General features: G+C 53.4%; 11 protein-coding genes and 1 non-coding gene across 12 annotated transcripts; 5 read left to right on the top strand and 7 right to left on the bottom strand.

Annotated features, from left to right (window-relative positions):
• Window positions 1-411: 411 nt before the first annotated feature.
• On the bottom strand, window positions 412-1,556 carry BO97DRAFT_353771 (glycosyltransferase family 32 protein; the record flags this gene model as incomplete). The annotated part of the gene is made up of 2 exons (XM_025692064.1): window positions 412-440; window positions 497-1,556. 2 exons carry the CDS (start codon window positions 1,554-1,556, stop codon window positions 412-414), a joined length of 1,089 nt encoding a protein of 362 aa, XP_025547768.1.
• Window positions 1,557-2,060: 504 nt separating this feature from the next.
• On the top strand, window positions 2,061-2,713 carry BO97DRAFT_376402 (uncharacterized protein). The gene has a single exon (XM_025693018.1). The coding sequence runs from the start codon at window positions 2,164-2,166 to the stop codon at window positions 2,362-2,364; it is 201 nt and encodes a 66-aa protein (XP_025547767.1). The 5' UTR covers window positions 2,061-2,163; the 3' UTR covers window positions 2,365-2,713.
• A 1,187-nt stretch (window positions 2,714-3,900) lies between these two features.
• Window positions 3,901-5,183, top strand: BO97DRAFT_353713 (glycoside hydrolase family 43 protein; the record flags this gene model as incomplete). Its single annotated transcript, XM_025692062.1, has 2 exons — window positions 3,901-4,446; window positions 4,506-5,183. 2 exons carry the CDS (start codon window positions 3,901-3,903, stop codon window positions 5,181-5,183), a joined length of 1,224 nt encoding a protein of 407 aa, XP_025547766.1.
• A 290-nt stretch (window positions 5,184-5,473) lies between these two features.
• BO97DRAFT_t233 lies at window positions 5,474-5,570 on the bottom strand. Its single transcript has one exon. It is a non-coding gene; the product is annotated as a tRNA-Arg (tRNA).
• Window positions 5,571-7,211: 1,641 nt separating this feature from the next.
• BO97DRAFT_480552 (uncharacterized protein) lies at window positions 7,212-8,119 on the bottom strand (the record flags this gene model as incomplete). Its single annotated transcript, XM_025700764.1, has 3 exons — window positions 7,848-8,119; window positions 7,567-7,579; window positions 7,212-7,522 (listed from the first exon to the last, which is right to left on the bottom strand). The coding sequence occupies exons 1-3, from the start codon at window positions 8,016-8,018 to the stop codon at window positions 7,212-7,214; spliced, it is 495 nt and encodes a 164-aa protein (XP_025547765.1). The 5' UTR covers window positions 8,019-8,119.
• Window positions 8,120-8,472: 353 nt separating this feature from the next.
• On the top strand, window positions 8,473-10,392 carry BO97DRAFT_376399 (tRNA threonylcarbamoyladenosine dehydratase). The gene is made up of 4 exons (XM_025693017.1): window positions 8,473-8,669; window positions 8,724-8,823; window positions 8,888-10,246; window positions 10,312-10,392. Exons 1-3 carry the CDS (start codon window positions 8,487-8,489, stop codon window positions 10,141-10,143), a joined length of 1,539 nt encoding a protein of 512 aa, XP_025547764.1. The 5' UTR covers window positions 8,473-8,486; the 3' UTR covers window positions 10,144-10,246; window positions 10,312-10,392.
• A 219-nt stretch (window positions 10,393-10,611) lies between these two features.
• On the top strand, window positions 10,612-12,513 carry BO97DRAFT_397980 (putative serine/threonine-protein phosphatase). The gene is made up of 3 exons (XM_025694164.1): window positions 10,612-11,404; window positions 11,480-11,970; window positions 12,032-12,513. The coding sequence occupies exons 1-3, from the start codon at window positions 10,855-10,857 to the stop codon at window positions 12,275-12,277; spliced, it is 1,287 nt and encodes a 428-aa protein (XP_025547763.1). The 5' UTR covers window positions 10,612-10,854; the 3' UTR covers window positions 12,278-12,513.
• Window positions 12,514-12,719: 206 nt separating this feature from the next.
• On the bottom strand, window positions 12,720-17,349 carry BO97DRAFT_472969 (uncharacterized protein; the record flags this gene model as incomplete). Its single annotated transcript, XM_025700196.1, has 6 exons — window positions 16,887-17,349; window positions 16,673-16,829; window positions 16,414-16,601; window positions 16,312-16,358; window positions 14,266-14,736; window positions 12,720-14,208 (listed from the first exon to the last, which is right to left on the bottom strand). The coding sequence occupies exons 1-6, from the start codon at window positions 16,947-16,949 to the stop codon at window positions 12,720-12,722; spliced, it is 2,415 nt and encodes an 804-aa protein (XP_025547762.1). The 5' UTR covers window positions 16,950-17,349.
• Window positions 17,350-18,090: 741 nt separating this feature from the next.
• On the bottom strand, window positions 18,091-19,653 carry BO97DRAFT_408280 (uncharacterized protein). Its single transcript, XM_025695819.1, has 2 exons — window positions 19,092-19,653; window positions 18,091-19,018 (listed from the first exon to the last, which is right to left on the bottom strand). Exons 1-2 carry the CDS (start codon window positions 19,219-19,221, stop codon window positions 18,330-18,332), a joined length of 819 nt encoding a protein of 272 aa, XP_025547761.1. The 5' UTR covers window positions 19,222-19,653; the 3' UTR covers window positions 18,091-18,329.
• Window positions 19,654-19,916: 263 nt separating this feature from the next.
• On the bottom strand, window positions 19,917-21,681 carry BO97DRAFT_446088 (non-structural maintenance of chromosomes element 4 family protein). Its single transcript, XM_025698613.1, has 3 exons — window positions 21,203-21,681; window positions 20,308-21,138; window positions 19,917-20,255 (listed from the first exon to the last, which is right to left on the bottom strand). Exons 1-3 carry the CDS (start codon window positions 21,504-21,506, stop codon window positions 20,077-20,079), a joined length of 1,314 nt encoding a protein of 437 aa, XP_025547760.1. The 5' UTR covers window positions 21,507-21,681; the 3' UTR covers window positions 19,917-20,076.
• A 207-nt stretch (window positions 21,682-21,888) lies between these two features.
• Window positions 21,889-24,949, top strand: BO97DRAFT_480545 (phosphatidylinositol 3-kinase VPS34). The gene is made up of 2 exons (XM_025700763.1): window positions 21,889-22,050; window positions 22,112-24,949. The coding sequence occupies exons 1-2, from the start codon at window positions 21,992-21,994 to the stop codon at window positions 24,759-24,761; spliced, it is 2,709 nt and encodes a 902-aa protein (XP_025547759.1). The 5' UTR covers window positions 21,889-21,991; the 3' UTR covers window positions 24,762-24,949.
• A 137-nt stretch (window positions 24,950-25,086) lies between these two features.
• Window positions 25,087-27,989, bottom strand: BO97DRAFT_376380 (uncharacterized protein). The gene is made up of 4 exons (XM_025693016.1): window positions 27,101-27,989; window positions 26,957-27,050; window positions 25,969-26,900; window positions 25,087-25,890 (listed from the first exon to the last, which is right to left on the bottom strand). The coding sequence occupies exons 1-4, from the start codon at window positions 27,571-27,573 to the stop codon at window positions 25,224-25,226; spliced, it is 2,166 nt and encodes a 721-aa protein (XP_025547758.1). The 5' UTR covers window positions 27,574-27,989; the 3' UTR covers window positions 25,087-25,223.
• Between the last annotated feature and the right edge of the window lie 8 nt (window positions 27,990-27,997).

Genomic DNA, 27,997 nt, shown 5'->3' with positions numbered 1-27,997 from the left:
ATGAACAACTGCATTTTGCAGTGAGTGGCATGGTCACCAACGCCTTCTGGTTGATAGTTCCGTGACGTGCTTGGTATGGGGTTGAGTGTACAGGCGGTATAGACTATGTGAGTGTCGCGGGGTGTCATGAAATTACACTCTATCATGACCTTGATTGGGCATCTGATCGATTCGTGGCGAGCAGACGCTGTCTGAATGTGGGGTCTGGTCATGTATCATGACTCTTCTGTTGCTCGGGAGGAGCAGCAGTCTAATGGTTGCTCCTCATGAGCTTGTGTCGTTCAATCTCTGATGGATCGACTCTGCTGGTATACAGTCGCCAGCACTAACTGGGAGCCTCCTTGGTTTACCGTGTCATGCACGGAGTGCTGATAAAAGCACGATATGTGGGTGTGAATCATAATCACCGGCTCAGAGAGACGGATCGGTCTTCCAAGTTCCTATACGAGTATTAGTCAATATCGTAAAGCGCAGCGATGATTCATGAGCAACTGACCTCCAAAGTTATGTTTCACAAATGCCATCGGATCATCGATATCGCCTGCATTCATCTGGTGCACACCTGGGCTGAAACTCGTGATGGGCAAAACCACCACATCCCCGACCTTCTTGTACCCTTGCAGGTTGGTAAAATGCTCGTATGTGACATTCGACGTCGAGCCGGGCTCGATGTTGAAGTACTCCGGATCATTGAAGTACCGGAACACGGCATCGGTCCAGGCCCCCGGGCCCGTGAACTCCATGATTGTCTTGTCCATCTTTCCCACTTTCAACAGCCCGGCCTTCTTCATCCGCAGTGCCTCCTCGGTGATGTAAGTGACAATGTCCCGGAAGATGGGATGGCCCGGTTTGGCCTGGATGGTCCACTGGCAGAACTGGATCCGGCGCGAGTACCAGTCGTGCCAGTCCGGACGATCTGGGTCGGCCTCGATCCCCACGACGGCCCCAACGGTCGTCAGATCCAGCTCCGAAGGCAGCCAGTCCGAGGCAGGCTTCAGGGCGGTGGTGTCAATGTCGCTGTAGATCCCGCCGCGTGCCAGAAGGATGAGGTACCGGAAGAAGTCGGCTTTGAGGACGGGTAGAGGCATGGATTCGAAGGCCTCGTATACATCAGGCACCGATCCGTACAGATACTTGATCAAATGCCGCAGCGTATCGTCGGGAATGACCTCGTGGACAAATCCTGGGTGTAGTTCGGTCCAGCTAGCCTCGGGATCACGAAGTTCTTCGGAGAAGAACATCGACTCCGGGGTGTACTTCCATGTCTGCCAAATGTATGCGGGGAACTTCCCATCGAGGTCGTAGGGAAAATGAAAGCGCAATCGTTCGCGCAACGGGGCGCTCAGTGGAGGGGTGAGGGGCTGCTGCTTGACGCTGTCGGGGTTCTGCCCCTGGGGCCGGTCGTTTGTGGTCGGGCTGCTATCGTAGGCTCCCGCCGCGGCGGCGGCGGCGGGCACTGGCGGTGACACGGACGGGGAAGAATGCGAGGATCGGAAGAAGACGATGAAGGTGATTAGCAACACAGCCGCTAGAAGCGACTTGCGAAAGGTGAGCATCGCGGGCGCAAATAGGGGGGAGTCCTCTGCAGTCGGCTGGATCGGGCTACCGTTGCCAAGGACAGCCCCAGGAACTGCTCTGGAAGCTCTTGCGCAAGCTTCGCCGACGCGAGATCAATGTTGGTCGAGGGTTAATCGGTGTCTTTTCCACGGAACCGTCCCCAGATGCGCATGTCCGTGAACGTGTTCGAGGTTCCAGCAACGAGGGCTGTCGTCGTCAGAGGAGCGTCAGGCCGTGTGCGAGGTATGGCGCGTTCGCTGGAAAGGAACGACAGAGAACAATTGATCAATTATGGATCTTGCAGTGGTGCCATGGGGGGTAGGAAGGGAAATGAGATATTATAAAGCAGGCCAGGTAGGATTATAAGCAGGAGCGAAAGCGAGCCAGACGGCGGGCTGTACGACGAGGCAGCGGAAAAATAAAAGAGAAGATGTTTGGTGGAGCCCGCACTTTCGGGAGTGACGACGGCGATTTTGCCTGCTTCTTACAACGTGTGGCGTCGATTCCCGATAGGCATCTTCATTCACTGGACAGGGCACAGCAGACACATCTTATAGGTCCTTCGTCTTTCGTCTTCTGTCTTTTGATGAGGCAATTGAAGAGACAATGGCTCCTGTAACCTCGTCTCGTCACCAGCAGGTGTTCATTCCTTCGATGCTGGCTCGAGGCTTGACTTCCGTCCGCAACGGGAAATTGATCTTCTCTTTCTCTCAGTTCCTCTCTCTGTTTCTACTTCCAACCATACTCAATTCATGGAACAGGTCAATTTCTCCCTTCGCGACAAAAGAACTCATCGGGTGTACCTGACTATTGACCAGTTGGAGGTTGTAACAACCTCCTGTTTCTCCTCTCTTTCCCCACAACACACTCGGTTTGCACCGCCGTTTTCGGCCCTACTGTCAGATCCACCTGTGATCGCAAGCCTGTCCAGACCACGATAAGGTTACGTTCAGAATTCGACTCACGGAAGACATCGAAAACCATCTTCAGGTTCCTGATGAATCCTGGTAATTCAACTCTTCAACTCTGGAACCTCCCAAGGACTAGGAGTGACCAAATCCCGCTCGAACTCGGATGAAGGCATACGGAAGTGGGTTGCGTCACCCTCCAGCAAGCCGCGCCATGGGCCGACTTGGCTCTGGCGCTTGTTTGGCCCATCGGCTGCAAAGGAAACAAGCCTTCTGCTGCTGCTGGTGTGATTGCTGGTTGCTGTCACACTTCCTCCCCGCTTCATCTATTTCAGCCCCTCCAATGTCGAGAACACGCAGACAATGACAAGTCATTATGGCTTGATTACTGTGCCGCATAAGATGAGGAGCCTTCTGGGACAGCTTATCGCTCTAAAACCATCTCGCGCTTTACGTTACCTCAAGTCTTATCTATCTTGTGTTTTCGATCTACCGCCACCTTGAGCTGTTGATAGTCGCTCACTTTACATGACAATACCACTGGTTATGTTACACGTGGGAGCAATCTCACTCTATGATTGGCGCAAGGATGCCAATCGACCCGATAATTACTTAAAGCGGGAGGCAAGCTGTGACCGCTGAACCGAGTTTTACCAGATCTTAATGGAACAATACTGAAGTCAACCCTGGATGAGAATCTTTCCGTGCTTCTTGCTTGAATGCTACGGTATCTGATCTGCGTCATTCAACAGCGTCATACACTTGGAGCAGAAGACATCTCATGCCATGTCTGAATGTGCATTGCCCCTGACACATTTTCCATGCAACTGTCTTAACACTCCAACCCGCCCGACGCGCTAAAGGGAGTTGGCGCGCCGCCAACCCGTCGACTAGCACTGTCGGCTACAGAGTCACTAATAGTCAACAGAATCTGAATTTGAAGTCCAAATTGACGCGACAAATGGCCTCAAGGTCTCGATGGGTCAAGAACTCATCATGATCCCAGTGGTGGCTGATCTAATCAATGCGCTCATCCCGTGAAAAATCCAAGCGGATGCTTAACCCGCGGCAGCAGGAGGCGACTGGCTGTCAAAAAGTAAATTTCGGGCCTAGAAGTGGCTGATCGTCTCAGCCAACTGACGTCTGGGAACTGTAAGCCATTCTCTTTCGTTATGCTGACGGCGACTTGCGTGCTTGAATTAGATTACCAGTATCGCTGAGATCCTCCATCTGAAACTGAAAGCCCGCCCGGCGAAACATTGTAGTCTTCCATTGAGATCGCTCTGTTGATTCCCTGATTGAACTTATCTCATTGTTCTATGCCGCTGGATAGCTCCGTCAAGCTTCAGCTACCGTTACATGAATGGTACCTTGGTAAGATCATTTCCTCCGGCTCCCCGGGGCAGATGTTACTTGGCGAATAATAGAGGTAGGAATGGAGACGGTACAAAGACCGAGTGGGATTTGGACCCATCTCAAAGCGTCCTTAACACCACCAAGCTCCAGATCTGCACAACTTGATTCTCGTGCAGAGAAGGGCATATCTCCCGTGAAGTCACCAGTTAATGCGTCGTCATCAGGCTCATCAGCCAGGGGCCCAAGACCCTGGACGCGGGGTAAGATCATAAGATTGTTGATCTTGGTCTTCCTCGCGCTGGCTATCACCATCATTGTCATCACCGTTCCCATAGTCTTGGTGAAGAGGAATAAGTCGCACGATGATCCCAGCTATCACATCGCGGCAAATCGTCCAATCCAAGTCCTCTCGGACTTTCCTGATCCTGGGTTACTCCATGTGAACAACACCTGGTACACATATGGAACCAATGCGGCCGAGAACAACTCAGAAGTACCTCATGTGCCCGTCGCGACATCGAGAGACTTTACCTCCTGGACGCGGCTCGATGGATACGATGCGATGCCTTCGTTGAGTAGGTGGGAAACAGACATCGACCATTACGCTCCAGACGTGATCCAACGCGTACGTACCTGCTGCACTTCTCTCCCCAGACTATTTCCTCCCCTAACAGTCAAAACCAGAACGACGGACGATACGTCCTCTACTATAGCGGCGAACTCAAAGACTGGCTGTACCACCACTGCGTAGGGGTCGCCGTCTCCAACGGCACCAACCCAGCAGGCCCCTACGTGCCCCAGCGCAAACCCCTCGCCTGTCCGCGCGCCCAAGGCGGCGCCATCGACCCGTCCCCCTTCCGCGACGCCGACGGCAAGCTATACGTCGTCTACAAAGCCGACGCCAACAGCATCGGCCACGGCGGCGACTGCAACAACGGCAAGAAGCCCATCCTCGCCGTCCCCATCCTCCTCCAGGAGCTGAAGGCCGACGGCGTGACGCCCGTCGGGGACCCGGTACAGATCCTCCAGAACGACGACAGCGACGGCCCGCTCGTGGAAGCACCCAACATCATCCGCACGGCCCAAGGCATCTACTACCTGTTCTTCTCCTCGCACTGCTTCACGTCCCCAAAGTACGATGTCAAGTACGCACACGCCACGTCTCTGAGGGGGCCGTACACCCGAGCCAACAGGGCGTTGTTCAAGACAGGGGATTTCGGCCTCAAGTCTCCGGGAGGAGCCACCGTTTCCCGGGACGGGACGCGGATCGTCTTCCATGCGAATTGTGGCAGGTTGCGTTGCCTGTATGCTGCGGCTATCACCATCCATGCGAACTCTACCATTACACCTTCTATACTTTGATTCGAGGCTCCGGAATAGATGTTGCGGCGCATATGTGCAGGGTACCGCCATACCGCTATATCGCGCTTACTCTCCCAGGCCAACATGCGTCATGTACGGGCTTGTCGCCTAAAATAGGCTGTATATAGCCGTCTATACCTAGGAAACATACCGAGTAGTGCCTTTGATGGACTTAAATACTCTCAGTATACCCAATCATTGAACATATGCACTGTACTACACGGTCTGAGCCGGAATAACTGATGACGCCCCAATGACGACTTCACCAAGCTGCAAAAGAAAAAAAAAATTGCCGCGACTGGGACTCGAACCCAGAATCTGCACTCCACCCGCTAGGTATAAGACCCCGGGGGCTCTGCAATGTTAATACCACTACACCACCGCGGCTGTTGTTGGAAATGGAGGAGCAGAACAAACCCATAGCCATAGACCCACTTATTTTTATTGACGCCTCAGGCCACAACCACTCCTTTGCGTTGCAGGCAGGGAAGCACAGTTAAACAGCAAAATACTGCGAATTTTGCCACAGATCCGAGGAAAGAAAAGGAAAAGGGGGTGCAGAGACAATTCCAGAACGTCTGTGAATAGTCTTCATTGGGTGTAGCAGGTCGAAGCAGGGTCTTACCCTCATTCGTAATATCTGTAATGGATCATAGGAACACATCAGCCAGCAGACTGTCCATGGCCCTCAGATTAGCTCTCAGGTTCTCACTGATTTCCAGGCTTGGTGTTTTGTAGGCGCGACACACTGTGCCATGCGCGCTTGCCGGATACCATACAACTTTGGCTTTTGGTAAATTCCTCGTCACCGGGCCATGGTCTGTCTGCTGAAATGATTGTGCGTTGGGTATGATAAGGAGAATGGGAAGAGATGAGCGGGCCAGGAAAGGACTCCGATGATTGATGCTAGAAGCTCATATTGGAGGTTTTGCTCTGAGCGAGTGTTGTGCACATCATTAAGTGCAGGTGTCCTAGGGGGCTGCGCTGCGTTAGTTGCGGGGTTAGTATTGCTGAATGCAAATCGCATGTCAGCCTCTCAGGAGATGGACTGCAGGAAGTTGGTAGCATGGTGATGCTAGTGGACGTCGCGCCTTGATCAGATTGAAAACTACCGTTTTTTTTCACTCGTCATCGGAGCATGCTCAACGTCGTTACCTTTGGGAGGCGAACAGGCGGAGCAGATTATATTGCCTCGGAGTGCTAGATTAGTTTGTCATCATTTGGCATGTGCAGAGGTCTCAATGTTTGTGAATTGGATAATGGGGTGGAGGGCACGAGGGGGGGTAGTAATCGATATGCAAAGGATATAAGCTGTCCCATCCTTGCCTGGGGAATAAAGAAGTCGTCGAGAAGTCAGGAATATCTTGCGATGGCAAGGGTAAAGATGTGTGCCCCGGCGCATTCACTCCCCGAATGATGCGTTTTGTTAAAAGTATCGACGCATAGAATTAAATCTCATTCTTGCACGGCGACATGAGCACGGCTTGTGCCCTCGTCAGAGTCAGAGTCCACTGTTGTGCTTGAGTGCTTTAGCAACGAGATAGTCTTTTGAGTCAGAGGCTTAGTTGACGGTCGAGTTGTCCGTGCCTCAGGTGACTCACAAGCAGCGTACTCACTGTACTGGCCGGTGCATTCGCAGCTAGTTGATCGCCTGGTGTTCCCCCCTTAGTCATTTTCAGCCCTTGTATCTCATCAGAGATAGTGGTTCCGATTGATTCATACCAGGTCGATAGCACGCCAGTGGTAGCGTAATCTTTCCCGGTCGCTCTCGCGTAATTTCTGGCACTGGCTTATTTTGCACTGGCTCGTCTTTGGCACTGGCTCATTCTCGGCACTGGCTCATTTTCGGCACTGGCTCGTCTTTAAGTGGTTTTTACTCCAAAGTTCCTTGGGTGCTTCTTCAGCCTTCAGGCAGCGTGGAGGTCGCTGGATGTTTAAGCCTTTGCGTCTTCCTCAATCAGGGCAGTCACGTCCGCGTGAATGCTCCGGCGGTCCGGAGACTCGCTCGGGCTCTCTTGGGGGTGCTGATTAGCTGAGAGAGTGTTGCTTGGGTAATTTGTGGACAGTAGGATCCTTGCGACGGCCTCTTGTCCAGGGGGAGCTGGGCCGTCGGCCGGAAGCCTTACTGGTTATGCCAACGGTATGGTGTTTACCGTGATTATGTGTGACTGCATTTGATCGATGCATTATCTCAAGCACGAAGGCAACATATGTGGTCACTAAGTTACCGCTCGGTAAGAGCACCTCGGGGTGAGTTGTGCCGGTTGTTGATAACGAATTGTTGCTTGGCCTCGCTATTGGCGCGTCGGCCAATGTGATACTCGCAAGTGAACAGGTGGCTGTAAGCCAGTTGCTACTGCTGTTGAGGCAGTAAGGAACATACGAGCATCGCTCGACTAAAAGGCATTAGTGCATTGACAGCAAATATGACAAGAAGCAGCCTCGTCGAGTGTCTTTCATTTAAGCCCAAACGGCCGCCAGTGGATGTCACTATGACTTGCAAAGCGTCGTTGACTTTCTCAGAAGCATGCTCATCCTTTCCAAAGTGTAGCAGCACAACACTACACCCATTGACCAAAAAATGGAGGGAAGAAACAAACCCCATGAGGACGGCACCAGACTTTCAAAATCCCTTGGATCTCTGTTCCATTCTCAATCACTCACACTTTGGCTGATGTCTTCTTCCATTCCAGACACATGTCTTAGAAGGATGAAGTCCACTGCCTGAACGCCGTACGTGGTGTCCACTTGAAAGGTGTCCTGAGAAAAGCTCTTTGTGTGTTGTTTATCGTCATCGGGATTCTGGAAATCATGCATACGGTCCCTGATTCCCATCTTCAAGGTCAGTCAGGGGAAAGAAACACTTTCAAAGATCTCACAGCACTGTACTTGATGTCCTCATTAGAACATCCTTTCGAGTCTTGCGTGTCATGGTTCTTGAATGTTGAATTGAGTTGTTGCGGAGACGCGCGCCCCGCGTTTTTTTGCGAAAGCGGCAGGGTCGCGGATGGATGCACGTGATCTACGTCAGTTTTGGAACGGTCTCCACTCGAGCTTCAAGTTTGAATTAAACTACGTAACGCTTCGCAAAGGACTTATTGGTGGTTTTGAATCCGGGCTCAGGTTAGTACATTGTCGTCTTGCTTGACAAACTTGACCGCCGTGCAATATTGCGACCCAAGCTTGGCCAAAGACACTCCCTGACTGTGCTGCTTTAGTTTGCGACACTCCAGTCTATACCTACCCATCCGTACAAGAATACACCGGGACGGCTTGAGCGATAGATCGACACACAAGAGCAAGATGTCATCCTGGCTTCAGCGCCAGGGTAGCTCCCATCAGTCGCAGCTGGCTGCTACGGCTGTGCTTTCCGGCGCTGCAGTGGCGGGCGTCATTCTCGGCTACCAAGCGCTGCGGAGAAAAGAAGCTGTCCAGCAACTCAAGGCCTCGATCCCGAGTATCGACGAACAACACCACGCAGAGAAGGTACATATGGCTGTCAAGGATAATAGAGTGCACCGCTGACTCTCGAATGAACAGCTTACAGACTACGGAATTTCCGCCGTTTCGCAACTGAGCAAGGAAGACGAGCGCAGCGCAGCTCTGGCCCGTCGAGCACAAGAAGGAGATTACGATGATGGTACGCCAGTGTATAACCCAATACAGGAAAACCATCGGGACTAACAAAGCGTTCATCCGGATAGAACTCATCCTCGAACAACTTGCCCGCAACCGCGTCTTCCTGACCGACGAAGGTCTCGCGAAGCTCCGGTCCTCATACATCATCGTCGTCGGATGCGGCGGCGTCGGATCTCACGCAGTCGCCTCACTCGCACGCTCTGGCGTCTCCAAGATCCGCCTGATTGACTTCGACCAAGTGACTCTGTCGTCGCTGAACCGGCACGCGCTGGCGACGCTAGCCGACGTCGGCACGCCCAAGGTGCACTGCATTCGCAAGCGCCTCGAGCAGATCGTGCCGTGGGTGAAGTTCGACTGCCGCAACGAGCTCTTTGGCGGCTCAGTCGCCGAGAAGCTGCTGGCACCGTGGACACTGAGCGACCGCGACAAGGGCCGTAAGCCCGACTTTGTGCTCGACTGCATCGACAACATCACCTCTAAGGTCGAGCTCCTGCACTACTGCCACGCCAACGACATCCCCGTCATCTCCGCCATGGGCGCCGGCTGCAAGTCGGACCCCACCCGCGTCACCATCGGCGACATCTCCCTCAGCACCGACGACCCGCTCTCGCGCAGCACGCGCCGCCGTTTGAAGCTCCTGGGCGTGACCACTGGCATCCCCGTCGTCTTCTCGACTGAAAAGCCCGGCCCCGGCAAGGCCACGCTGCTCCCACTGGCCGAAGAGGAATTCTCCAAGGGCCAGGTTGGCGAGCTGAGCGTGCTGCCGGACTTCCGTGCTCGCATCCTGCCGGTCCTAGGCACCATGCCCGCCGTTTTCGGGTATACCCTCGCTAACCACGTTATTTGCGCCATCGCCGGCTACCCGCAGGACTACAGCATCGGGGGCAAGGGCCGCGACAAGCTGTACGACGGCGTCTTGGCTGCCCTCCAGGGCACCCACGAGCGTCTGGCCCGCGCCGAGTACGGCCCCAACCTCGTCGGTCTGCGGTTGCCGGTCAGCAAAGATGACGTCGGATACCTGGTCGATGAGATCTGGCGCGGCAAGAGCGCCGTCAGTGGGCTACCCAGTCGCGTCTGCCTGGTTCCTTGGGAGCGACCTGAGCGCGGGTTCGCGCCGGACCCGGAGTGGATGAAGGAAGGACAGACGTATGTGCCGGTGGAGATGAAGAACCTGGTCTGCATGACCAAGGATGAGGCCACTCGTCATGAGAAGGAGGTTCTGCTAGGCGGCAAGAAGCTGGAGGAGTTGTACGATGAAAAGACGATCGAGATAGTACGGAAGCGGCAGAAGGAGGTGGAGTTTTACGAGCAGTATCGGTGAAGCTTGGTTGATGGCCATGTCCTATAATGATTTGATGTGGGGGATGTGATGTTTGTATGGATAGATGTGCTTATGTACCACCACAGGCTTGGATTTTGTATATCTTGTGATAGATTAGAACGAGTATAGCGAGTATATGTCATCCACCCCATGGTAAAACAATCATACGGAATCAGGATTGACAGACAGTTGAGCCTCATGTGTGGAAGGCTCATTGGCGCAACAGACAGTCTCCTAGCATATGTGATCAAACAGAGCTGAGCGAAAGTCAAGTTGAGATCCAACGTCAGACGGAGGGATATAGATAGCAGTAGGCTAACCCGAAGTGGTTTAGGTTGGGGTCCGGTCCTTCGACGGCAAGACCAAGCCACTAAGCCCCACCGGGCATAGCGGGACACGGGACCCCCCATCCAATCGAGCAAGGACTCGCCCGACCACACTCCATCCATGATCCATCATCCACTTTCCTGTTCCCGTCCCTGCGAGTGCCCGCGTACCTTAGACTACTAAAGTGTTGTCCCAACCAGGCTGACGATCCCTTCTGATCATCCCCTCCCCACCCCCTGTACCTTCTCTCTATAAACTCATAAATCTCTGCTACCTTATCTTCTTGATACGGCCGGCCTGTTCTTTCTTCTAGACTCTCCCTGGACCGAGTGTCCGGAAGTATCACCGACCGCCACCACCATTGACCGACCATCAACAACAACCATGGCATCTACCCATCACCACTACCAACACGACACAGAAAATCTCGACTACTCCTCCGACGGCTCCGACGATGTTCCCTTTCTACAGAACGCTCTCAACCCCTCCCGCCGTGTGAAGCGTTATACGCGCCCATTAATCGACTACGTGCGCAATGAATGGCAATCCAACACCAAATACTCGGGGTCGTCGCCCGACCGGTCAGACACGCCCGGGTGGGTGCAGATGGTGCTGTCCATCATCACGGCCCCGCGCTTCCGACGCTACGCGATCATCTACACCACACTGTTCATGTCCTGTCTGCTGGGCTGGGAGTTCGTGCTGTCGCCCCGACTGCAGGAACACACTGAGTTGACGAAGTCGCTGGACCCGAAATTGGAGGAGAAGGTCGGCGGGTGGTACGGGACGAACGCGCTCCCGAGTTTCGAGAGGGTCATCCAGTTGAAGAAGCTGGATGCGTCGCTGCTGCCGGCGAAAGAGGCGCCGGAGTCGGGTAAGGAGAGCACGAGACGGTTGGTCGTGGTGGGGGATGTGCATGGGTGCAGTACTGAGCGTGCGTTTACCCTTCTATCAGCTCTTATACGTCTGTTCCGGACAGCAAGTGGCTAACCTTGTCGGCTTGAAACAGTGGAGCGCCTCCTCGAGGAAGTCACATTCAACGAGCAGACCGATCATCTCATCTTCGCCGGCGACCTTATCAACAAAGGCCCCGATAGTCCTGGCGTGGTCGACCTCGCCCGGAAGTACTCTGCCTCCTGCGTTCGCGGCAATCACGAAGATCGCGTCCTGCTGGTGCGCCAAGAGTTGGCCGAAATGGATGCTATGACGGACACCTCGGGCGATGAGTTTATGGACGGCTTGTCGACGTCTAGGGCCCAGAAGGATCTGCGACTGGCCCGGAACCTTACCGACGAGCAGGCGGACTGGCTCGACGCATGTCCCGTGATCTTGAATGTGGGCCACATCCCCACGATGGGCCAGGTCGCCGTGGTACATGGCGGGTTAGTTCCCGGCGTGGACTTTGACAAACAAGACCCGTTCAGTGTGATGAACATGCTGAGCATCGATCTGGATACGCACCTCCCAAGCTCCACTCGGGACGGGAAAAAGTGGACCAAGGTAACCTCCCTCTTTTCAAGCTTCCCAACCCTGTATTTGCTGACCCAATGATTGTATCCAGTTCTTCAACAAGCACCAATCTCTCAACTACAAATCCTCGAAACACGCCGACGCTCAAGCCACCGAGACTCAAGCCACGACCGTCATCTACGGCCACGACTCCAAGACCTCTCTCAACATCAAAACCTACACCAAGGGCCTCGACTCGGGCTGCGTCAAGGGCGGCAAACTGACCGCCTTGGTCATCACCGACGGCGGCGAACAGAAGGTGATCCAGGTTCGGTGTAACAACTACTTGGAGAAGTAGATCCGTCGTGAGCTTCATTTTTTTTTATTTTTTTTTTCTTTGCGACCTGTGTACTTCCGGCGATATTTCTGTTATATATACATGCATGCTTCTCCGCGGGTCAGGAGAGGATGTATTGAGATCTGTACATTCTGGATCGGTGTGCATTTTGCATATGCGAGGAGTTCTGGGTTTATTGAGAATTGGTTCGGGTAGACGAGATGATTTTAGCATAGTCAGGTCAAATGTATGTGCATACCTTGCCTTCGGATAAGCGGGTTGAGCAGCTTGTTCGCTGTCGTCATAGCGTATGTAGACCCTTGGATGGTAGGAAATCTATCATATTGAGATTGAACTAGAATGACGAACCAATTTACCCTGAGTTATGGTAACTTCTTCAGAACGGATATGATTGTTATACGATCTAAATTACCCCCCCTCGACACCATCACCCTCATCCCTCTCACCCCCTCCACGCCCCGTCCTTCGTCCACACCCCCGGCTTCGTGAAATCCTCATACCAGAATCCGCCCAGCGCATTCAACCGCACAAACGCAAACCGGAAATACTCGTCCTCGCCCTCCACCCTCCTTGTCCAATTGAAGAGTGCCTCGCCATTATGAGGATCCATCAAATCCGACCAAAACCCCCTGTACCGCTCCACATCATTCACCAGAACGCTCACCCCGTCGCCCACTGCCGCCGCTGCCGTTCCATTCACCAAGTGCTCGCGGCCCACCGCGAACGCAATCTGCGTAGCTCCGAGGATGATAGGCGCGCCGACAGCGGGCAGCACACTCCCCAATTGCGCGCCCTCCAGCAACGCGGCACTGGTCTGGAGGATGGAATCGAAGCCCCAGCGTGCGATACCGTTGATGAATAGCCCGACGAGCAGGCCCTGGTATACGAGGCTGGGGCGGGTTTGCAGGCTGGTGCCGGGGAGGAAGAGGAGGCTGAGGATGTAGTGGTGGATGCGGAGGTTCATGTCTGGCACAAGGAGGAGGATGATGATGCCCGCCGCGAAGATGGCGTAGAGAGTCAGCATGTGCGGGAGGCGGCCTTCGCGGCGGAAGGCCAGGGCCTGCGTGAGCACGACCAGCACCAGGCAGGCGACGATGATTATCAGGGCGGGGATGGCCCCGGGTTGTTGCTGCAGATCGTGCGGCGTCAGGCGCGAGATCGGGATCTTGTCGAAGGTGTCGCGGTTGAGCGCGCCGACCCAGCAGGGTCCTAGCCAGAGGGCGGTCTGGTCCCAGCGGGCGGCGAGGGTGTGCTCGCCTTGGCCGAGCGTGCGGCGCACGGTGAAGTGGTAGATGACCCAGCCGACGATGGCGCAGGGGAGGAAGCGGCCTAGCGCGGTGGAGACAATCTCTAGGTAGTTTGGTGAGTAGGGGGGATCGGAGGAGAGCGCGACTTGGAAGTAGATGATGAAGTAGATCGCAGCGAAGAAGCCTGCGGATGAGGTGGTGAAGAGGGAGATGAGGGTTGTTGCGATGAGCGAGAAGGTGAACAGTGGCCAGCGCTGGTCGCGGCAGCTGGATCCTCCGGATGGGTCCGCGTCGAAAGTGAAGGAGAGTGGGAAGGTGGACCGGAAGCCGATGCTCGTGAGCCCGTTCTTGGGGACGGAGGGGTAGTCGCTGTGCTCGCCTGTTCGACGAAGTACGCCGCAGCCGCCGGTCTGGCTGGTGATGAGGCCGGCGTGAAATGCCGCAGGGCAGATGGCCGAGTCGCCGCGGTAGATGCCTGGATCTCTGTGGCTGCTGTTTGCTGCGGGATCGTCTTGAAGGGATCCGCCGATGACTAGGGGGCGGTAGTTGTACTCTGCAGGCCCGACAACGTAGGGCTCCAGCAAGATCGCATCGTTACAGCTGGCGGGACAGCGGAATGCGAAGCCACCGTTATCGAAGGGACGACAGGCGTCTCCATTTAGACCGCATTCAGTGGCATTATACCTGTAGAAGGATTTATGAGATTCGGCTCGGATAGAACGAAAGGGTGGGGAAGCATACCAAAGCCGGGCATGACAGGAGAGCTTGACTGGAACCCCATACCCAGCGACTTCCTGCCCGGTGATCGATACATGCAGGATCGACAGGAATATGACCCCCCACAATGCGATGCAAGCCACAAGGAGCGATGCTCTAGCGCGAGTGCTGGGAAAGTGGTGCTCAATGAACCGCGCCGGGGCCGTCTGCCAGCGGACTAGCCACGGGGTAATCTCGTACTTCAATGGCAGAGCTGGGCCTTTGATCCAATTGCAAATGCCAGAGATCGAGCATGATAATTTATCAGGCTCTTGACGCCGCTGAGGATTGGGAGTTGCGGTGGGCAGCAGAGGATCCCTCGTGCCTGCATCGGGCCGGCCGTCGGAGCTTTCCCGCCCAATCACAACCAAGTGGCTGCTGTCGGAGTCATTTTCAGGCTCCAGCACCGTCAGAGGATAGTCTTGCGAGCCCTTCTCGAAAGAAGAAGATCGTGAACTTGACCTCTCTCCTGATTGCTGCGCCCCTGGCATGGTTGAATCCCAATCCATGAATGAGGTTTCGGGATGTGCGGAAAGGAACCAGATTCCAGGGGAATGTCCGCCATGCTAAAGTTAGTCATCACCTGCCATTTGAGACAAGTTGCAATGCGAACAGGATTCCAGCTTGAATAGATTATGATTGATATAAAATAGAAACGGTTTTCTTAGACCGCTCAGAACATATACCAGGACTTATAGCATGAGTAAACAAACTGGACTGATTAAGATTAAGTTTTAAGCATAAGTCGTTAGTTGTAACTATGACGGCCACAGCTGACTAACTACTGACTCAGCATTATCCCTGCAACTAGTTAGTTAACTACAAGGTCCCGTAGCTAAGGTATCATGGATGTCTCGACATCACCGGAAATCAATAATCACTCAATCCATACGCCTTGGGCGCTAATCAATCAATTCGTACTTTTGCCTCAGCACTACATCCCGCTCAGGCTAAACCCAACACTTTGGGTGATTCGGTGGTGCGAATCCGTTCAACAAGCTAAAGCCAGATATAATACACGTATTCCCCCTTGGCTTGCCATATACCTCGACTACGGCCGAATCGGTAACCGTACCCAAAGGCTTCAAGCAGGAACAGCGCCGTCCAGCTTCTCCACATGAGAGCACTCCCCCGAATACATATATTAACCTTCCTTTAACTGTCCCTGCCTCCGCGGAGCAGCCTCAATCATCCACCGAATCCTCAGTGGAGACTGTCCTAGGGGTATTCAGAGATTTCCAGAAGTCTCGCCCAGTGTCTGCTCCAGACCGGCAGATTACCTTCCGAATACAACCCGATCAGTATCAACAATTACTAAAGGCGATAGAGAGTGAGTTCGCCGCGTGCATCGTGGATGCGGGGTCAACTAGGATGATGCTCAAGCAAGGCGACACCCCTGTAGGGGAAGAAGGATAATCAACAACAGGCTCAGCGGTCTTTCCGCCACATGAACCGGACGGGCAGTTCCGTCACTGTGTAAAGGAAGTTTTCATAATCTAAGAGACAGCATGAATTCTTGGTTTAAAATAAAAGTTGGTCATATAACCGTGAAACCTGAATGGATAAAAGCCAATAGCACCAATGTTACATCGAACATCTAGAGTAATCGCGTTTAGTTAAGGAATCAGATTGTATTGTATTAGGTTAACTTCATATCATCATAAAGCAAGCAGTGAAAAGCCATAACATGCCCTCATTAAGCATTCACACCGACCGGGTATCAGAAAGTTATTACTAGGTAAAAGAGAAACTAATCGAATCGTATCGCGGCAAGAGGTGCATAGTCCCCTGGAAGCAAGCCAACTATTCCGCGCCACAGCGGAAAGCAGCGACGATCAGGACCGCAAAGCCTTAGCAAGCTCCAATCAGTCCGGACAGTCGCACAAGTGCACGGTGCAGACAGAGATTTGATTGGTGCGGAGTATATCCCGTCTAGACAGCCGAACGACCGAAACGACGACGACCACTGAGCAGCGTTAGTTTGCGGTGTCACACAGAACTGCACGAAAAGTCATTGGGCACTGCACTTACTGTCGGGGAGCGGTTGAGTCGCGGACGCGGAAAGTGAACCAGATGCCCTGCGAAGCATGTCAGTCGACAGCTTGACAAATCACAGCCGTTGGTGAGACCTACCACGAGCGCCGAGGCCAGCCAGACGATGGCGGAGATGAAGCTGAAAGCCTCGGCCGCCTTCCACCGGCCACACGAGTTGTTGTGGGTGATACCACCCCAGTACCAGATTGAGCCACAATTGAGCTTATGGATCGCGTCGACCAATATTCCGAAGGCAGCAAACCAGGCAAAGGAGATGATGACATCAACTGTGTAACATTAGTATGAGTGAGTGAGGCGTGTAAGCGCATCATGCAAGGAGGTACGGTATGGTACGTACATGGCCAGGAGAAGAAGCCCGACGAGAATGGGATCAGCCATATCAATCCCAGTAGTATCGATAGGCCGGCGATGACTTCAGTGTAAATCCATCGGGCCACCGGCCAGGCATCACCGCTGTATTGGTGCAAGTAATGTCCGATGATACCGGCAACCACCTATCGGTACTTCGTCAGCTTCAATGGTGGAAAGTTTAATCAATCAGCAAGACGTACTGCAGCGCAGACGACTTCCACCACACGAAAAACGATCGAGATTAGTCGGGAGATAACAGGCATGGTGAAAGACTGGAGACTCAGGTAATGTGGAATGAAGCTAAAGGGTGATGCAGGACAAGACTAGCGCGGTTGGAGGTTTAGATCTCGTTGGCGGAGGGTCAGCAACAGAACAACGACTGGAGAAATAGCGTTGAGAGCGATTTGACAATTGAGAGATGAGTGCGATCTTCTGCAGGTGAACGATGGGGAAAGGAGCAGAGAAGTGGGACTCGGGGATTATATAGTTCAGGTCCGGCACGATGAGCTTATTTGTTTCTCTGGACCGACGACCTGAAAAACAAAAAACACCATCGAGTAGGACGTCATCGTACGTAGCGATGTGTGTGTGGTTGTGTGTAGTAAGTTAGTCCAGTACTTTCTGAGTGACATGACATCGTCTGCCCAAAGACTGGGCTGGGCGGGACCCAAAAGACGGGAAATTGAACCTTGAAACTTTCAACTAATTGATTGATCGCCCGTCAGGTGAGTTTGGGTGGCTTGACTTTGGACCGCCTTTTGGAAATGTATCGAGGTACCTGGAAGCTACCATCGGCATAATGGACCACTGATGTACTCGGTACATGTACGTACATAGGTACAGAGAGACTGTCAGGCAGCCAGATTTCCAATGCAGAGGCTTGAATGCATCACCCCAGCACACACCACGGCCCCGTCACTCTTCATCACATCCTCGTCTACTTCACATTCCAAGCCATCATCTGCAGCAAGGGGATAACAGACAGCCAGCCCACTTAAGGCTGAAGGATTTCTCCACCAGGTCTCCTTTTCGTATCCACTTGACCCGAAGTCTACCATAGCGTTCCCACCCGCAGGGGCGATCTTTGACTGGAAAACGGTTGAACCTCCGGCCGGCCCTGTTGATGGTTGCGAAGCAGCAATAATGAGTAATAATGAAATAAATGGACAGAAAAAAGGGGGTGAGCAACATGCAAGAGCACAGCAGCAATGATGACGTCACCGAGTGCGTCGTGGCAGCCCAGACTCGAATCGAGCTCCATCTTTTTATCATTCTCCTCTTTCAACATGCGCCTAAGCCAACCATGGCTCCAGAACACACTATCGCTGATCGCCGGCTTAGAGCTCCATAGTCTGGCGCTCGAACATTATCTACGGCAATTCACCAATGATTGATTCTGAAGACTATTCAGGAGTTGGCCTATTGTGACGATTAAGGTTCAAGTAAGCACTTACAATACACAGGCCAGCCAGTAATGATAACAAATAACTCATCACAACGCATCAGTACAGAAGGGAAACACAACATTTGGATATCGTTTGCAACCAATGCAACACACGAAGCACACACAGATGTCAGGGAGGTCGTTGATTATTAGAAATCACAAAAAGAAACTTTTCAATGTCCAGTCGAGAAATGTCCAGTCAAGAACGTTTCCGATCTTCCAAGAACCACTCCATGACGGTGCGGAAGACCCCTTTGGCACCACTCTCAATCACATCTCCATGGCATGGGATCAACCGATTGAAGTCCCACTTATCAATCCGCTGAATTGATTCCGTGAAACCCTTCCGATCCGAGCTCGACAGCACATACCAAGCGAACCTCTTCTGCCAGGTGGCAGGCGCATTCGCCGACAAGAGGGGACTAATCACCTTGGTCAGGATACCGGAAGTAGCGCTCTCCCCGGTCTTGGAGTACTGCTCGCGCGCGGGAAGATTGAAGAGCAAATCCGCCTCGATGACCGTCCGAGAGGGCTTGTGGAAGAAGACCAGTTCCCTTGACTGATGGGCGTGCACATACTCGGTTTCGAATTCAGCATCGAATTCCTCTGAAATCTTCTGCTTGCCGGCGAGGTCCTTGCGGAAGACATGTTGAAACGGTATGGTGTCTTTGGTTTTGGAATTGGATTGCCGCTTCTCCCAGAGACCCTCGGGAGCAATAATCTCGGCATTGGGGTAAGCTTCTTTCCAAGCAGTGAGGTGAAGGTGATGCTCGAGATCCAATGCCGCGATGTACTTCACATTGCCTCCAAGGCTGGTCACCGTTTCGCGAACCTCCTGGGTCAGACTGACTGGAGAGAACACGGCAACGGACCCGGACGCCATCTTGACTATATTTCAATTCCAGATTTAGCAGGAGCATCCTTATTAACTGCTTGCGACATCAGAAATGAGAATGCGTACCCAAGGTACCACGTCCACCGAACTTGAAGCGACCGAATCGCGCAAACGGCAGACTCATCGTGATCACATTCGAAGTCACATTGCGAATGACCATGACATCAGCCGGGTTATTGGGGAAGAGAGGTGCCATGGTGGGCAGTTTTTTCTTGCGAATATTCCCTGAATGTGCTCTCCAGGAGAGGTGTTGCAAGTAATGTATATCTCGTTCAGAAGTGATGCCGAGTCGCGTGGCTCGTCACTTTGTAGTAAATCGAGCGAGATTTAACGGGTCGCACGAGCGCACAGAAGAGAATGGACAGATCGAAAAGACTGCAGGGAAGATGCCTGACAACGCAGATGCTAAAACTAGACCTGAGCTCCCTTTGAGGCGGCAGGAGCTCGTGATTGCATGTGACGTCAATCGATACCAGCTCGGCCGCAATCGGCCATCAGCGGCCACGCGCTATCACTTTAGTCCAACTGTCAAAACTGCCAACCACACGATACCTGGTATTTCCTTACAGCCTGTCAAAGTGGGGATTTGCTCATAAGGCTGATCTTTTGCTTGCCCAGTGTACAGGGCTTTCGGGCTGCATCATTGGCATTCGCTCTGGGGGGAAGGGGGGTTTAAAATCTTACCTGCTATCCATGATGACGAGCCTGAGGCCTCTCAGAGGTCCGCTCACCGCCCTCGTTGCCATGTTGATAGCCATGAATATCACCGTTTTCCACGCCTCGCAGAGGTTGTTCCATCACATGATCTGTTGATCTGTTAAGTGGCTTGAATCTGCTATTACTAATGCACAAGCCTCTTTTTAGCTACCAATTGAAAATATCTACACCGAGAAGGGAATTCGCCGACTGTACATGATGTCAAACTTGAGGCCAAAACACCTTTCAACACAAATGGGTATCCACATCCGTAAGCAACGCAACCATACGCCTGATTCATAGATAAGCAACGATCATCACAGCCAGTTGGCCCGACCTTCGCATTGCAAAATGATCACCGCCAGGTCTGCGCGGTCGGCTGCGCTTCTTCCGCCCGATGAGGAATGATACACTCGTCGATCGCATAGGCCTCAATCAAATCCTGCCAAGTCTCAAAGTCGAGTGTAAAGATGGCTTGGTGCTTCTGGACTCCCTTCTTCTGAGCTTCACTGGGCACATGCGGCTTGGCAGCATCTAGAAGAAGGCATGTCAGCGGTAATTTACAGATCTACGGTGGTAGACTCACGTAATGTAGGTAATCCTCTACTATCGACTGAGATACCGATCAAGCCATCACGAACCAAGAAACTCACGTAAAACAGGTTCTCCACGCTCTGGCCAAAGGATCGTGGATTGATGCAGAACCGAAACAACGGAACACCACCGTCATCAGCCACGTTGTTTTCCGCCATCACCTGCTGCAGCAGCTCCTCAGAGGGGTCCGCTTGGAGTTGCGACAGCTGTCGCTCGACCGTATCTTGGCCGTTGTTCTGCGTCTTCGCCAGTAGCTGGTTGATATTGCCACACATTGTAGTCAGATTAAAGGTTTCCTGCCTATCGAGATCCTTGTCTTGGAGATCTTGCGGAGCCACCGCCCGGCTGGGATCTATTCGTTCCCTGACCCTCCTCACGGCCTGCTGACGGGTTCGTTTCTGCACCGAGAGCGGGCCCAGGAGGAATCCGGGGACTGACGGGCGGGAATTGCTGCAGAAGGACGCAGCCCGTCCTAGCCAGTCCCAGTTTAAGGCATCTCCGTCATCCTCGCCGTCATCATCCGTGGGTCGAGCGGCGCGACGACGTTGTGTGCTGCTCGGGATCACGCTCTCGGAGTCGGTGGGGCCCTGCCGCATGAAGGTGATACACTTGGAGACGAATTCGTCGACGTCGATGCCTGCACTGGCGTCGCCCAGAACTAGTTGTGCCGTCTTCTTGTATCCCAGGTCCGCCGCGCTGACCAGTAGGCGGGAGTCGATGGTTGCATCCGAGGTTTGCTTGACACCTTGGAACAACTCGTTCGCCTTCTCGATCGTGGACCGGATACCGCTGTTACCGGCTTGCAGGAATTCACTGCGCGAGTCTGATGGTGGGCGATGGAATTAGAGAGATAGGCTTCTTAATTTTGGATTCGAGAGGTAATCTACCGTTTAGGTCCCGCGTCAGGTCTCTCAGACCCTTTCTGATCCTCCGTCGTTCGGCTTCATCTTGGTCGGGGTCGTAATAGTCCTTGTTGCGGAACTGCTGTGATCGAGTTCCCTGAGATTGGCTTCCCTGTGTGTTGGTGCCCCGGGTGGATCCTCGTTGTCGCTTTCTAGCGCTGCTGGCCATGGCTTGGATCTGAACACGTTTGCTATTACCGGGTGCCGTTGGATTATTTTCCTTATCGGAAGATGGCTCAGGTGAAAATGCCTGAGTTGAAGTTCGGTCGGGGGGAGGATGTCGGGCCATCTCTTGATGGGTAGAAGGTATATGACAAGTGAAGCGCGCCAACCAGACAAAGAAACACGATAGTGAGCCAGCCGTTGGTGGGGAATAAAGATGCAGGGCTCGAGGGAACAAAACAAAGAGCTAAAAATGCGAAGGACTCAGCGCAGCGCTTAGAATAGATCAAAGTCCAATTTCTAGAGAGAAGCCAGCCATCCCAAGCTTCGAATCCTTCTGGAATCAATATCGATATTCCACCAGATTTACTTTTCGAAACACGCGCAACGCGTCTGAATCATGTGATCATGACATCCCCGCGTCACTCGGCGGTGTGGGCCTCAGGTTCCAGCCTATCGTCACTGCGGGAATGTCTCCGAGCTCCAACCCAACCTTGAACTTCCCCGATATAGCATCATCGCGAATTACGCTATCCCTGAGTGATCAAGGCTCGCCATGAAGACTGCTGGGGGGTGAACTGACTTGATCTCACTCGGCTCGCAATCCTCAGGATGGAGGCATTTACCTTTGCCGTCTCCACCCAGGTGGACTTCCCCATCCACGTCAAGATGTAAGTGGGGACTCGCTGTCCGAAACCAGGCCGACTGCAGTTGCTGATAAGACCAACCCAGTGGTTCCCTAGAAGGAAAGCAGAAGGAAATCCCATTCTCCGTCCTCCTCAAACGACCCGACCTCCGTCACCTTGGCTCCGCCCAAAATCCTCACTCCGATCTCTTTGTGACCGTGCAATTGTGGTCCGAATCCAAGCCGCTGGGCGTACCTTTACAGACCCCCTACAAGGCATTCAAGTCCGCTCGATCATGGAACGAATGGCTGCAAATGCCGGTTTCGATTAAGGATGCCCCCCTCAAGAGTCAACTAGCGATCACGGTCTGGGACCTATCTCCCTTCGGTGGCGAAGGAGCTCATGGTCATTACGTACCCTTCGGTGGAACAACAATCCCGCTATTTGACGCAGACGGGAAATTGAAGATGGGCAGACAGAAATGCAAGATTTATCGCCATCGAGCCGCGGATGGTTTCTCTTCCACCACGACCCCCTCGACACCGCCCCCCAAGCGTCGGAAAGGAAACGCCCCCGATCCGCTGGGTCCGTCGTCGGAAGAACTAGAATTGGAAAGGGTGGAGGTGCTGATCAAGAAGCACGAGATGGGGGAGCTACCGCGCATTGATTGGATGGATCAGATGGTGTTTCGGCAGCTAGAGAGACTCAAGCTCAACGCGGAGGAAGCCGCGAGGAAACGAGCCATACGAATGAAGGCAATCAAACACAAAAGCTCCGACGGTCGAATAGAGGACGGGGAAGACACTGATGAAGATAAGGTGGACGACGAGAAATTCACTCTCTACGTTGAATTTCCCCGATTCGATCATCCCATCGTCTGGGCCGATCATGAATATCCGGCACCGCCGATCTCGTCATATTCACAGAATGCCCCCATCAACACAAATACTCCGCTAAAGCCCCCTCCAGAGGTCCGATTCGGCCCGGGTATTGAAGGTGCCGACGGTAGTGGTGTGATAAGAATATACGACCCCGAAGTCGGACAAACAGGGAACCCATGTGAGGACAAGCACAGAAGACTGATCCGTAGCACCCGAACGGGCATCATGGATCGGGATTTGAAGCCGAACCCCAAGATCCGCGATGAACTCAACGTGATCCTATCGTACGAGCCCACGCAAGATCTAACGGCAGAGGAGAAGGATCTCGTGTGGCGGTTCCGGTACTACTTGACGCGCGAGAAGAGAGCACTCACCAAGTTCGTCAAGTCGGTCAATTGGCGGGATGTCGGGGAAGCGCGCCAGGCAGTGGAGATCCTCCCCAAATGGACGGAGATTGATGTGGATGATGCGCTCGAGCTACTCGGTCCGACATTCGACAATGCCGCAGTTCGTTCATATGCAGTGGAGAGACTCCGCAAGGCTGACGACGAGGAATTGCTTCTATACCTTCTGCAACTTGTCCAGGCTCTGAAATATGAAGAAAGCCCCGAGGGCAACGCGGGAGACGCTGCTCACGATTCATCGTTGGCTAATTTCCTCGTCACGCGTGCCGCCAACAACTTCAAGTTGGGTAGCTACCTACACTGGTACTTAATGGTCGAATGCGACGATACTGGACCAGGTACATTATCCGCACAGCGCAGACTATTCGCGAGGGTAGAGTACTACTTCATGACAGAGCTGGAACAGGTGTCACCAGAAAATCGCAAGACGCTGCTACGGCAGGGCGAGCTAGTTGTCATACTCACTAAGGTTGCGAAAGACGTCCGGTTCTCCCGCGATAACCGCGTCCTCAAAATCGAGAAACTCAAGAAATACCTCAAGGACCCGAAGCATGAACTACTCCAGATCGACCCCCCATTACCGCTTCCCCTCGACCCCGAAATCATGGTAACCGGCTGCTACCCGGAAGAGGCCAACGTCTTCAAATCCTCCCTCTCGCCATTGCAAATCGTCTTCAAGACCTCAGACGGCCGCAAATACCCCATCCTGTTCAAGGTCGGCGACGACCTCCGGCAAGACCAACTGGTCATCCAAATCATCATCCTCATGGACCGGCTCCTCCAGAAAGAGAACCTGGACCTCAAACTCACCCCCTACCGCATCCTAGCCACCAACGCCACAGCCGGAGCCGTGCAGTTCATCCCCTCCGCCTCCCTCTCCGCCATCTCCGCCAAGTACAAATCCGTGCTCGCCTACCTGAAAGCCAACAACCCGGACGACAACGAGCCCCTAGGCGTCCGCAAGGAAACCATGGACACCTACATCAAGTCCTGCGCCGGCTACTGCGTGATCACGTACCTCCTCGGCGTCGGCGACCGCCACCTGGAGAACCTGCTCCTCGCGCCGGACGGCCACTTCTTCCACGCGGACTTCGGCTTCATTCTAGGCCGCGACCCCAAGCCCTTCGCCCCGATGATGAAGCTCTGCAAGGAGATGGTCGAGGGTATGGGCGGCACCACCTCCCCGCTGTACCTGCAGTTCCGGGAGTACTGCTTCACGGCCTACACGACGCTCCGCAAGTCCGCCAACCTCATCCTGAACCTGTTCAGCCTGATGGTCGACGCCAACATCCCGGACATCCGCGTCGAGCCCGACAAGGCCGTCCTCAAGGTCAAGGAGCGCTTCCATCTCGAGATGACGGAGGAAGAGGCCATCCGGCACTTCGAGCAGCTCATCAGCGACAGCGTCAACGCCGTCTTTGGCGTCGTGATCGATCGGTTGCATGAGTTCGTGCAGGGGTGGCGGGCTTGATTTGGCCTTTCACTTTGTTCTTCTTGCCAATAACCTCAGAGTAACATAATCATCATAACATAACTTAATCATGGGATTCTAGACACTATTTGGGTTTTTTTGTGCTTGGGATAGGATGCTGGAGTTCGGTTACTACTACTACTGCTACTACTTACCTATGGGGCAGGAAAGGCGCAAAGATCCTGCATTCTATTCCTTTTTCTCTACATGTTCTTACATAGACATCAAACAACGGGCGACTGATACCCTCCCTGTTATTTACTTTCTCCTTTTTCTTGCCATAGACAGACACGGTCATTGTCGCATGGAAATCACATAAATAAATGCCTAAACCTACCGGCATCTCTCGCTCTCATCTCCACATTACTTCATAAACAGCATTACCGTAAAACAACCCTAGATACAATCTACCCTTGCCTTCAAGACCCCCATCTCTCTCTCCCACTCTACTCTAAACCCAATCTATCGACCCCCCTTCCCCTCTCCAGCCTCCTCGTCACGCCGCCCCCAGTCCTCCAACTCGTGCCACTCCCTCCCCACCTCATCGACTTCCCGCAAATGAGAACTACTCCCCAGATCCCCGGTCCCGGCGTATTTACCCACGAACCCTCCACTACCGGCACTAACCCCGGAGGATCCCTGCCCCGCTTGCGTTCCAGCAGGCAGGACGCCTTCATCGAGAGGGAGATCCGGATCCCCACCTTTCAGTCCCGTTTCCGCTTCCGCCTCGGCCTCGGCTTGCGCGTCTTCATCGTCTTCCGGCGTGCCTTCCTTGCAGGCCCATGCGTCCACGAAGCGGAGGACCTCGCGGGGCCACCAGCGCTTCATGACTAGCAGACGAAACGGGACGAGGAGGACGATCAGGACTGGGAAGGCGGGGGCGCCTCGCGTGAGTGTGAGGATGAAGATGACGACGGTGATGACAATTTGGAGGAGGGTGTAGAGGTGAATTGGGATATAGGAGGGGGTTGATGTTGATTGTGGTGGTTGAAATTCCTCTTCGTTGCCTGTTTCGGGGTGGTGGTCGTTTTGTGTGTCTTGGGCTGGTGTGCTCGTGGCTAGGGTGGCGGGGAGGGGAGGGAGCTCGGAGGGTGGGGTGAGGAGGTAAAAGGTTCGGTAGAGGATTGGGCTGTTAAAGTGGGTTAGTTGATCCCCAGACTCAAGGGTATGGCGGGGCTGGCGGAGAGGAGAATTGGTGTAAACTTACTTGACTGAGAGACTTTGCTCGCCCATGAACATGAATAACCCCGCTAGCACGCTAGTAGGGGTCAAGCCGAGGACTTTCATGAAAGGAGGGCTGACGAAGAGGAGGATGGCTGCTGCATGGAGAAAGGATGACCACCGTTGCTCGTAGACGCGCTTCACCTCGTATGTTTCGGTCTTCTCCTCACCGTCGACAAGGATGGTGCGTTGTTCTTTTTCAGTGTGCATGAGGGACTCGGAGTGAAGAGGGGCTTGGGGAAGGAGGCCGTTGGCTGGTGGAATCCCCAGGATTCCGCACAGAGCTGTAGTGGTGCCAAGGAGAATTATATCCCACGCAAAACCGCCAGGCTTCCGAGTACCGTAGCGATCAATTGTGCAGATGATGGAGCTAACTTCGTGGTCAAAGAAGAATAGAATGGTGATGATGACCCCGGGAACAATGGCGGCGAAGACCCAGGTCACGGGCAGGTGCCAGAATTGGACAAAGAACTGATCGCGGTCTGGCGCGGTAGGCTTGAAGGAGGTGCTGACGGGGAGAGTCATCTTGTCCAGATGAGCCAATTCGCCAATGTGGGGGAGCCCGATAAAAACAATGATAGAAATTGCAGCAGCATATTCGGTCAGGCCCATGCGTATATATCGGTGGAACAAGGGCCGCCAGCTTTCTGCAGTGGACAGAAAGATAGCTAAAAGCATTGTCCCAACAGCACCAATGACAGCGTACAGAAAAGCAGCGAATGAAAGACTGTCATGGGCTCGTTCCAGCTCTTGGATGGCTTTGTGGAAGTAGATAATGCTGTTGAGCAATGAGAATATCTCCGTGGCGAATGTCGTAACATAGCGCATGGTCCAATCATGGGCATTGATAATGGCCAGGACATAGTGCAGCCAGCCAGCATGTATGAGTGACCAAGCCATAAACGGCAAGAAAGGTATCTGTCAGAAAGCTATTTAGCGCTGCGCAACGATCCTCGCACTAATGAGCTGCGCACCTTGAAAACCTCGTCGCATAGTTTGTAAATATTCTCTGCAAGCACTGAAAAGGGCCCAGTCACGCCAAGGATGGTCAAAGGTTGGATTGAGAACCTATGTAGAATGTAAGCTTGCGCCCGGTGTACAATTTGTTGGATACTCACAATGAGAAAATGATGCTACACAGGCCAGTGCTAAACACTACTTCAATTGTCCCCCAGTTCTTACCAGTCAAGACGTACAAATCGCTGGCAAATGTGATGCCAGGAAGAAGGTTGGTGAAGAAGACATAGACGGCACTTGCGAATATCAGCTGGTTGAATATCTTCCAATCCGAGGCATATCTCCGGCGTAGATTTACGAGATCTTGTTTGACTAAGCGAAAGGGACGTAGAGGGCCACCTGCTGCGACAGAGCCACGCAAGACCCGAATCGCTTTGGGTGTATGTTTTGACGGGGTGATGATAGAGTGCGCATCTTCATCATGACTATCGTCCTCATCCCCATCCTGTTCCCGTCTCAATTCGCGACTGCGTTGACGAGGACTCCGCTTGGGCGATCTCCGCTGCCTGCGGGATCTGAGTCGCAAGGACGAGACCCGAGTTGACGGTGGACGAAAAGCCGAGATCAGTGTCATTTTGTGATCAATGACCCTGTCAACAGAGGAATATGTGGAGGGGTTCACAATAAGATGCGATTGTGGGGGAGATATGGTTGGCCGTCTTGGCCGGGCTTGGTGGATGACGTATCATATTCCCGCGATTACTCGTTGGTAGACTGTGCCAGAATGTGCTGCGCCGCGGTTCGAGTCCTGGCGCATTCCTCTTCAGCTCTTGGAATTTTGGCCTTTGGGCCTGTTACTGTCAGGATCTCCTTCTGTTTTGCGGCGATGCGCATGATTCCGTTGTGGAGTACGGAGTAAAGAGTGCAACTATAAACTCCCACAACACATAAGGGCTTTTCGGAGACGGTAACGTCACTAGTAGATGAGCAGTGTTTGAGGCGATACCATTACCCGCACAGGAGTCTATGCCTCTTGCCAGCCAGCCATGACAATGCAG

Source organism: Aspergillus homomorphus, assembly GCF_003184865.1.
Source record: "Aspergillus homomorphus CBS 101889 unplaced genomic scaffold BO97scaffold_46, whole genome shotgun sequence".
NCBI lineage: Eukaryota > Fungi > Ascomycota > Eurotiomycetes > Eurotiales > Aspergillaceae > Aspergillus > Aspergillus homomorphus.
The sequence above is the reverse complement of the archived record's forward strand: the minus strand, read 5'-3'. Positions and strand labels throughout refer to the sequence as shown.